At 37.3% G+C, this 11,178-nt stretch overlaps 1 protein-coding gene across 1 annotated transcript; it reads right to left on the minus strand.

The window, feature by feature from the left end:
* Positions 1-526: 526 nt before the first annotated feature.
* Positions 527-4,866, minus strand: LOC113117606 (transmembrane protein 151B-like). Its single transcript, XM_026286393.1, has 2 exons — positions 4,223-4,866; positions 527-2,979 (listed from the first exon to the last, which is right to left on the minus strand). The coding sequence occupies exons 1-2, from the start codon at positions 4,307-4,309 to the stop codon at positions 1,576-1,578; spliced, it is 1,491 nt and encodes a 496-aa protein (XP_026142178.1). The 5' UTR covers positions 4,310-4,866; the 3' UTR covers positions 527-1,575.
* Positions 4,867-11,178: the final 6,312 nt, after the last annotated feature.

The following is an 11,178-nucleotide window of genomic DNA, read 5'->3' on the forward strand; positions in this document are numbered from 1 at the left end:
TTTAACTTGCTTTATATCAGTCTTTTCTGTGTGGTGTTCAAAACCAGTTATTCTTGCTGTTTAATTTTCTCTTTGAATTAGACACCAGACATGAGTGTAAACCCAAACTTCGCGGACACATGCACAGTTTAATAATCATCTGTGTTTTGAGCCATCTAAAACTGGTCATTATTACTAGTCACAGTTAGACAGCATGATAGATAAACGTAGACCAGTTCTGCTCATGCAGTAAAATTACCTATAAAGATATTTTATGTGACACATTCTATGTTGCCATCTAGAGGTGTGTTTTCATAACTGCACACTGGAAGTCAATCTGTGTATCCACAAGCAGTTTATTCAGTGAGTTTATGCCCATTTAACATAACAATGTTTAATGTGTGCTACATGAAGGCAGCATAGCGATGACGTTTTTACTTTTTCATGATATGGTATACATTATATAGGTAGTATAAAAGTGATGTGACACAATGCTGATAAATGCTTTTGCAAACTTTAGACACAACCAGTGATATATACAGTAGGCTATATCTGAATCGGCTGTATAAATGAGATAAAACAAAATGTCTTTGGGAAGCACTAGGCCATTGTTGACGGTCAATACTTCTTTTCAGCATTCAGGTATTATTGGTACTGTAAAAACACCTTGAGTGGAGCTTTTACGAGGCTGCACCTTTGTTTTGGTTAATGCAAACAGTATAAACAAATCAATAAATGAATGTACAGATGCATAAAGAAACATATATTTCCTATCTTGTACTGTGTTTAATTGACCTTTCAATTACTCCGATCCACTGGAAATTGTGCACAAGATAAGCCGCCAGCCATTAAACTCTTAAACAGTCACTAATAGTCAAGCCAGTTTGTGTCTGTCTTCGGTAAATAATGAAGTCCTTGTTGGATAGTTTGTACACTACATACAAGCAATGTAAAGAAAAGCTTCAACAGTCATACATTCCATTGTAAATTGTATATACGTTTTAAAGGCGTAACATACCAGAGGTTAATAGTTGCATAGCCTGGAATGTGTTTTATGGTTTCTTTAGTGGTTTGAGATATTGTTGCAAACATCACCATAATAGTTCATAACTGTATACAGTTCTGCCTAATACAGTTAAATCACAAAAAAAGTACAAATATCCCATGACATTTTCCATGAACCAATGGAATCCACTACATGAGAGAAACAAAGTAACATTCTTTTACAGATGTTTCGACTGATTCAGCCTCAAGTCCATGGTCCGTAAAGGTGAAAATGGTCATATTTGTAGAAAAAAGACCAGGTTTTTGCTCTGTGGCCATTGTTCTTTATAGCTGTCAAGAACATATGAACAAAGTCCGTCTGTTTTCGCTGTCCTAATCAAAATTATTACTTGTAGCAAGAACTCAAATGCTTTGTTTGCATTATTGCTAAAAAAATGTATTACTGGAGTTATTTCTCAATATCTCCATCCACGGTTGTAAGTGTACCAGTAAATGATTCCTGAGTAACAGGACACATCATTTATTGAGATTTTTCAGCATTATCAGAAAGGCTCTTGAACTTTTGAGTTTCTTTTGGTGGATAGAGGTTTATCATAAAGACGTCTCCACGCAAGAGCTATTCCTATGGAAGGAGCGATGATTGGGGCAGCTCTCATTGCAATGGACGATAAGCACTGGGAAATACAGTGCATCCTGGTAGGGCGGTGGGTCTTCCTCGTCAACACTGATCCGTCCGGACAGGCATCGCGTGTTCTCGCTTGGGCTTTCGGGTTCATCCATACTGCCGCTCCCACTTCTCCAGAAGCAGCTGCGGCGGGAACCGTACAGTCTTCCCATGGAGAAGCGACTCCCGCTGAAGGGGATCCGTGGACTGCCGTTGCAGATGCTGAGAGCGCTTCGGGAGAACACAGAGGAGCTGCTGATGGCACGATGGCAGCGTTCGCAGTTCTGTCTGACGCCTCCTGAACGTTGTGCCAGGTCCATCAGACCTGCTTCGGAGTAGCTGGGCACCAGCTGCTGGTTGGAGCGAATGTGCCACTCCAGTTCAGTGCTGTCGATGGTGTTGACCCTTGGGATTCGTCTACAGTAAGGTCTCTCATCGCAGGGCGTCACAGGTATGTAGTCGGCACCAAAGAGCTTTTCCACACGGTAATGGACATAAGCCGTGCGGTATTCAGTCAGCACCCGTAACGGCCAGGATAAAGTAAGAAAGGCCGCTGTCCAGAAGACGTAGTTGGAGATGTACCAAGGATGGTGGTCGGGGTTGGAGAAGGCAATCATGTACTCCTTGAAGTCTACGTTTTTCAGGTGCATCCCCTCCCGAGCTTCCATATAATCGTCCAGTCCTTCGTTGTCGGTGAAGAACCTTGCACGTTGGGTCAAATAAGAGTTTTCGGACTCCACGTTGGCGAAGCTAAAGCACTTGGTGAACCTCAGTTTGGTGATGGCTGACTTTTCCAGATCAGCTAGCTGCTTGGAGACATCTTTAACTCCACAGTGGCTGTAGTCGAACTCCGCCTCGGCTACGTGTGTGTTCACCCTCTCGTGATACACCTGTGTGGTTGTGTACGCGTCGCCGTTGCGGTACCTCGTGACTTGCCGCGTCCGCCGAACGTAGTGGTAGCTGATCGCTTTCCACCAGATGCAAGGCTTTGCCTGCTGCATCCTCTGGACTCTTTCGTAAATCCCCTCCACGTGGACTTTATACTGAAGCTCATTTTTGGCATGGCAGTGCCAGCACTCCACCAGGTATATGACATAAAGCATGATGAGGAAGGCCAGGGGGATGTAGATGTAGCCATCAGAGCAGGGACTGTCATGATACATCATGGACTTCCCTTTGTAGGCACTGTCAAAGCTCAGCCGTGTGACCTTAGTGACTTGGCACCACACCATGGCTCCCATGCAGCCGTACATGAGCATAGACAGCAGCAGGCATTTCCAGAACACCTCTCTGCACATGGACTTGCTCAGTGACTGTTTCACAGGTCTCTGCTGTGAGAATGCAGATGGGTTCAAAAGGACATGGAAACGGTGAGTACAGTGAATTATGCTAATGCAGTGTCATGCATGTTGTTTGAAATAAAGATGAGTTTGCACAAATGTATTCTTGTACTGGTTTATATTCATGCAGCATCTGATCATCATCACAGAGAAGCACATATAGCTAAAATATCTGAATGTAAAAAAAAAAATCTAGATAATGCTACCATACGCCTGTGTGCATGTGATACTATGTCAGATGCATTCTGGATATATGATCATTTACGATTGTAGTTTTAATGTCACTTTTTTGTCATATGTCTTCTGTAAATATATATATTTTGTAATCTGTCTTTTTGGTATTTCATTGAATCTTGAACTATCTTTTTTTAATCTAAATTAGTTTGTTGTTCTTTTTTTGCTGAACATATTGAGCTCATTTTAATCAAATTTACTTTTTTTGTCCATTAACTTTTTGAACACTATATTTGATGTTCCTCTCATTGGATTCTGGACAGGACTCCCTTTTTTTCATGTAAATTAGTTTGGTGTAAGAATTCAATTTCATGTTTTGAAATTAAATGCATAATTTAACAATATTTACCAAAATATTCACTATATACTACACAATTCCCTAAAAGAAATCGAAAAAGGTCATTATCCATATAAAAATCAAATACAAAGCTGTTTGTAGATTTTGAACCTGACACAAGCTTGTTGAAGCAAGCCTAAACTGGTTTGCTAGCCTCCCAGCTCGGTATTAGCTGATTCTAAAAGTTTGTTGCATGCTTTCATGCTTTTAAGACCAGCATACCAATTAGCAAACCATTTTATTCTGATTTAGTCTGTAGTATTACACCAGAAGTACTCTGCCAAATAAACATGACCACATATTGGCCTAGCTACAGTAGTATATTGGTTTCATCACTATGATAGTTGATTATGTGATCAATCATTATTGTTAATGTCTGACATGCATGACATTATGTGTCATACTGGTTGGCATTTGTTATTTAGTGTAATAGGTTTACCTCTATTGCTTACAATAGCAAAGACTAGTCGAACTGTCCGCTTATTATTTGATAAAGCAAGTCTCTGCTCATGCATTCTCACGCAGTGATGTCCATATAAAATGCATGCTTCCATATTATAAACATCGACGCTCATGTTTACATTTCTTGTTTCACTTAGTTATCACGCGCCATTCATGCATCGTCATGACTGTAAAATGAAACCAGCATCAGTTGTTGAGTACCTCCTCTCTAGTGCCGTCTGGGTCGTCCTCGAACACAGTGGTGGTGCTGCTCTCACTGGCTGTCGCAGCGGATGCTGGAGGGGACATGGCTGGAACAATGACGGGGTGTGGACCACCTCAAACTCTCCCCAGACTCCTCAGCATCCAGTAATCACAAACGCTCTCCAATGCAACCAGTGCTTTTAAATCAGTCTGTCCATTCCGACATGCATTTTGAAATTGAATTTCATCGCTTAATCCTGTTTGCAAAAACACCTGCGATTTGATTAGGCTATTTGTGCAACGTATGCACTCATATGCATCTTTTGAATGACTATTAAAGATCGGTTTTATGCTTAAATGATCGTATTACAATCATATCAAACGCATGCATTGAAAACCTGACTGATGCGGATTCACAGAGCGTCTGATTAGCCGCCATACCTCTTGTACGATAACGAGAGCGCGAGACGCATTTCTGACGCCATTAAAGAAAGAATGTGGAAATTTAATGTCGCTCGACCTGGGTCCTTTGGTGAGGATTTGCAATTCCAAATTGGGAATTTTAAGAGCTGGATATTGTCGTTCCCGCAGGGAGAGGTTGAGGGGTGGGGAGGATGAGGAGGAGGATGGTGGTGGTGCTCGGTGAAGCTCCAGACAGCAGATGTCGACAATCAAGCACATTTAAACTCACATGCTTCTGGTGAAATTCACACATGTAATCAAAGAAACGAAATACTACATCCTAGATCTGAAGAAAAATAAATCCTACAAATCGTATCAACATCAAGTAAAGTTATTTTACACTGAAAATGTATTGCAATTTCACCCAATTATTGGTTAGTTAAATCAAGTTCTGCCACATTATCGTGAGAAGTTGAATGGATAGAAGCAAATATTTGAAGATTTTTTTTGTTTTAACATGTTGTGTTTAATTTCTTTGATTGCATGTGTGAATTTCACAAGTTTCATTGTCTCTGTCATGTTTTTGTTGTGTTTTCTGTTCAGCAAAACTAATTTATTAGCCACTGCTAACTATTGCACGCTTTACATAGCTAGTCATTTTTTCATGATTGCAATAACTGTGTTGGTAGTGATTTTATCATGATTGTATGAACTGCTAAAATGAATAACCTGAATGCAGTGTAAGGTGTCAGTGAATGTAACATGATTGACAGCTGTCTATCTGACCCTTTTCAGATTCAGCACCATGGACAGCGACTCGCTAAAGCAGCAGATCATGATAAAAAGGTGTAATGAAAAGTAAGGTTGCTATTAGTAGGTAAAAGTTTTGGCTAAATGGAAGTTAATTTGTGAGATGGTTGATTGTTGGTGAGTTCAGTGTTTTTTTTTTCCAGTCATCTTGAAGACAAAATATCTCAATTTACCTCTTTATATAATGCCCATATACTGTGCTTTTTAGTGTGCATATAAATTAAGACTATGAGACTCACAAGTGCAAGTGCAGGCACTGTGAATGGTTATTGATTAATTATCAACTTGTTATTCTTACAGCTATAAGTAATCAACAGCCAGCAGCTCAACAGCTCTATATAATTTGCCAAATGTCCACCAGATGGCGCTGTAGACTTTCTCTTTTTCTTCAGTGTCTATGGCTGCACGTTTTGTTCTCTGTAAAGCTAATACAGCATTTTTTATTATTTGTGTTGCAGTGTACACATTTATCAATAAAGTTGTATGTTGTGTATATAACATGTATAATATATATATTAGTGTCATAGTTTCTTATAGTTTACCAATATGTCTGTTATTTATAATTTAGACTTGGAAACATTGGATACATTTTCTTTGACATCAAATTGCTTTTGCTTTCCATAAATATATTATGACGAACATTATTGGGTCTGTTCGATGACACATCTAACCCCTTTCTAATATCCTAAGGTGTCATGTTGTCATAGCTGGGTTATAATCTGTTGTTCGTATAAGTATCTAAAGACTAACAAACCATGCAAGAAGCACAAACAAGCCAAACAAACAGTTTACAGGGAGGTTTTGTTTAACACTGGTTAACATCTGATGTTCTGTGGCTTCTGAATCTTTGCGTCAGCGCGATGGATTGAGAAGAGTTGTGTCGAAGAGATCTGAGGAAATCTGCAGAAAAGAGCCTGAGCTGATGTGAGAATCAAAGCAGCTTGATTTACTGAAGGATCTTGATGATTACACAAAATAATTTTCTTTACTTGAGCGATCATAAATACAGATTAATGAGACTTTAAGTGGTTCTGTGTGTTTGTCATTCAGCAAAAACGCCTGTGATTTTGTCCCAATAGGAACAAGCATCAAAATAGACCTGCTAAACCTCATATTTTTGAGTGACATGAAGTTTAATTTATCAATCAAATGTTTTTGCAGAAAATCACCTCAGTTAGCATGTGTTTTAAGTAACGTTGTTTTATTTGTGGGACCAAAAAAAGTATGATTTTTGGGGAATCTTATCAGAATATGCTATAAAGGCATTTGCTGTGACTGTATAAATATCCAGTTCTTGTTTTCAAGATACTGCTGGACATAACTGACCTTTGCAAAGTCCAGATTTTCTGCAGTGTTTGATGCGGATACACAGAAGAGAGCAGGATTACCAGCTGCCTCACACTTCAGACCCTTAATTAGCTCCCTGACATGGTTTCTGACTGCTTGTTTGCTGAGCTCGACTCTGTAGTTTTGGCTCAACACCATAGAGTTGATGCAGTGAAATTATTCTCTTTTACCAGGGAGTGTTTTCTTCAGGTGGATCAGATCAGTGTCTACAAGGAGAGGAAAAGGAATAGTTCACCCAAAAATATACAATGTGCTCACTCTGAGGCCAAAATGGGAACCGATTTGGAGAAACTTTCCATCACCTGCTCAGCAATGGATGCTCTGTAGTGAATGGGTGCCGTCATAATGAGAGTCCAAAGAGCTGATAAAAACATCACAATAATGCACAGCACTCCAGTCCATCAGTGAACATCTGAAGAAGTCAAAAGCTGTATGTTTTATGAAAAATCCAAAATTAAAACATTTTAATCTTCAAACTGTTGTTTCTGACTAAAATATAAGTCTTGTCTTAATCAGGAGAGAAATCTGCACAGATCAAGCACTGTTCAGAAGCCAAAACAGCTCTCAACAATTATATGGTTGAATTTTGATGTGAAAGGCAACAGGAGATGGACTTTTTCACTAGATGTAGCATTATTATGGATTATGGACTTTTTTTTTTTTTTTTTTTGTCAGAAGCAACGATAAGTTAAAAAGGTCTTAAAATGGATTTGTTTTTTTTTTACAAATTTGCATCTTTTGTCTTCTCCAGATGTTCACTGATGGACTGGAGCGCTGTGGATTATTGTGATGTTTTTATCAGACTCTCATTCTGACGGCACCCATTCACTGCAGAGCATCCACCGATGAGACACTGATGCAAAGCTACATTTCTCCAAACCTGATGAAAAGTCTTGGATGGCAAACAAATTAAAAATTTTGGATGAAAAATTTGTTTGATTGATCATAATCTTAATAAAAAAAAATTCTAGGGTTGAAAGAATACCTGATATATATATAATATGACATTTTCCAGTATGCAGAAGCAGCTGGAAACCGCATGTATAAAATAATTTATGGCATTTCTATGTAATATTCAGCTCACACTGCACACATGAATCAAAGATGACTTTCATTGTGCAGTGTCTGTCTCCAGTAATCCTCAATTGTTTTTACTGTATTTTTTTAATCATAATACAAACCCATTCGAGCCCCTCCACATTATTGAAATTGAATGCATGCATTAACTTACAAATTAAATAATGTTTTGAGGGTTGGTGTTTTTTTTTAATTATTATTATTTTATTTTTTTACAGTGACTCTGTGCCAGGAAACCTATTGAAGTTTCCTTTTGAAAATCCTCGTCTGACACCCAAGATAATAATCTCAACGTCAGGTGGAAACGTCCCGCCACGCAACAGTGACTGTGAAATTAGACTTGAGGCGAATTAGGTAAACTGCATGAGGAGGATGGATCTGTGCCTCTGAAAAATTAAGATTCTGAGCTGAGATGCGACCTGCAAGTGTTTTTAGAAGATTCACCCAATGAGAAAAGGGTAGGTTTACTCTCTTCAAGGTTTTAATTGTTCTGGAAGGCAGTTAATCAATAATACTGCAGTGAATGTAACAATAGTAATAGATTCACAGCGGTGGATTTCCACAGCTCACTTGTTCCACACCGAATTCCCTGCAAAAAAACACACCGAGAAGCTCCACAGAGGAAAAAGGTTTGCCTGTATTGAATTAGGTCAGAATTGCAATAGATTGGTACATAATACAGTTGAGGATTTATAAAAAAAAACTACAAAAATTCACCATGAATGCATGAGTGCAACATTATAAATCACATTGTGTTTCATCACTTATCAGTTACTAGTCCTGCCGCAGTCACGTATCTGATCTGACGTGTTGCGTATATGCATCTTTGTTTTAGGAGTCACAATGTTTAGAGTTCCTGCTGTAGACTGTGATGGTGCTGTGGGATCTCACTGATGTCAGGTGGGTAACCTCATCTCGATTGCTTTGCAGTTCCCATGGAAACAAGGCACTTCATGGTTTTCGGAGATGCTATAAATTGAGCTTCCCTAAACTTTCACAATCCTTTGGTGATGCCTGTAACAGAGACGTTTCAGCCTTTCTTAAAAGCATAGTTCACTCAAAAAATTCATTAATTACTCACCCTCATGTCGTTCCAAACTTATAATACCTTTGTTCAAATTCGGAACACAATTTAAGATACTTTTGAGGAGCTCTCTTACCCTCCCTAACATGATCAAAGTCTAGAAAGGTATTAAGGGCATTGTTAAAATGACCCATGTGACATCAAGTGGTTCAATCTTACTTTAACGAAGCTTAGAGAATACATTTTGTGCGTGAAGAAAACTAAAATAATGACTTTTTAAAACCGTTTGTCCTTTTGGAGAGTATCTCATACGTAAACAACGTTTGCAACATATGTATGAGGATACATTGTTTACATTCAGATCCGAGCGTAAACAATGTATCTTTAATCTTGTTTGAAATGTATCTAATTATTTATTTTAGGGATGCAATATACCAATATTAAATATTCGTCACACTAGGGCAAACAATTATTATTATTATTATTATTTCAGAACTGTTCACTGAAAATATATTTTTGGGGACCAGAAATGGTTTTTCTGTGCCATCGCTGTGAAAACACCCTCTCAGGACTTTTATTTTTAAGATTGTTAGTAATTTATTTTGGAAGTGATATATGAACCGGAAATGATCTTGATAGGTTTTCTGAGATTTGCGTGACCTACTGTAACTGAAGTTTCTTCAGAAAATGCTAAATCAGTGTTATTTTGAACATGCATTTATGAACTTTGCACTTGATCCAGTCAAAAGCATTGCATTTGACTCTCATAAATAAAGATACAATAGTTGTCACTGGAGCACTATTTTAAGTATGCCTTTGTACCTAAAGGGTCCATATTGGTACATATTTGTACCTAATGTGCGCAAAAGTACAGAACCTTTTTACAACTTTTGTTGATGGAGACTTCATGTTCAAACAAAAAAAAATGTTTGAACATGCACTTAGTTTACCACTTAACTGATCTCTAGTTAAGTGCTGTTTATCCAACTAGAAAAGCAAAAATATAATTATTTGCAGTGAAATATGATCTGGAAATGTTCTTGGTTTTCTGAAATGACTTGTACTTAGTGATGCAAAATATATCAAAGTTATTTTGTACATGTATTCATAACAACTTTGCACTTCACCTGGTCAAAAGCATTGCATTTGTATGAAGACATCATGATTAAACTAAACATGTCCATAAACTAAGTTTCTTTGAATGCCAGGTCAACAAGTTAATGCTGACCCCAACCAGTGGAAAAGCAAAAATATCATACAGGCTTTTCTTGTTTCCAAGCTTAATATGCAATCGACAACATTAGTTATTGATTCTTAAAGTATTTATTAATAATATATACTTATAGTTTTATTATTAATAATAATTCTAGTTTATATTATTAGTTTGCATTTATTTGTATGTTTTCTGTTTGTCATTTAAATTTTAGTTTACTTTTATTTAAATTTTATATATATATATATATATATATATATATATATTTTTTTTTAATATGTCTTATTTTAGTACATAAAGTTAAACAAAATGAAAAGTGAGAAATGTTTCCTTGGGAATTAGCGGAAATAAAGCAAGTTTAAGTGTTAATATTTTATTGCAGTCAGTTTATTTTATTTTAAGGAACAAAAAAAAAAAAAATGCTTTCGATTAACACTTTACAATAAAGTCTCATTAGTTGTTTTTTTTTTTAATTACTGCATTAACCAACATTTTTTTTTTTTTTTTTTGCTAATATTAGTTAATAAATATACATTGTTTATTGTTAGTTCATGTTAGCTAAGGCCCATCCAATAGTATTAACAAATACAACTTTTGATTTTAATAACAGAAGTAAATACAGTATGTTATTTGAAATGAAAATCAACTAATTAATATTTCAGTGGAATTTTTGTTGTTCGTATAATGTAGTTACTGTGAAGCATTAGCCTGTTTTTTTATGGTTTCAGGAAATAACCCTGAGCCCATCCAGTGAAAGATGTGCTGAAATGACACACTTCACCTTTTAAAGCAAACATTTCAGTGAATCTGTTAGAAACGCTGTCCATTTCCCCACGGACCAGAGACTCGCTCAGGTCACATATCTGCTAGTTTTTCTGAGCAAAGCTCCACCAGGGCAAAAAAATAATAAATTGGGCGAACGTGAAGCTGCAAATGGACAGTGAGCGTGAAGAAGCGTGAAGCCAGTGAAGTGCTTCGGCAGAAGCTGAAGTGGAACAGGACGTGTTGTGCCGCCTGTACAGATAAAACACACAGCACACAAACCCCAATCACTGCTAATAGTCCCTCTCTTCTGTTTGATAAGCGCTGAGGATTTGCATT

The sequence above is a fragment of the Carassius auratus genome, chromosome 17 (assembly GCF_003368295.1).
Source record: "Carassius auratus strain Wakin chromosome 17, ASM336829v1, whole genome shotgun sequence".
NCBI classification, from domain to species: domain Eukaryota; kingdom Metazoa; phylum Chordata; class Actinopteri; order Cypriniformes; family Cyprinidae; genus Carassius; species Carassius auratus.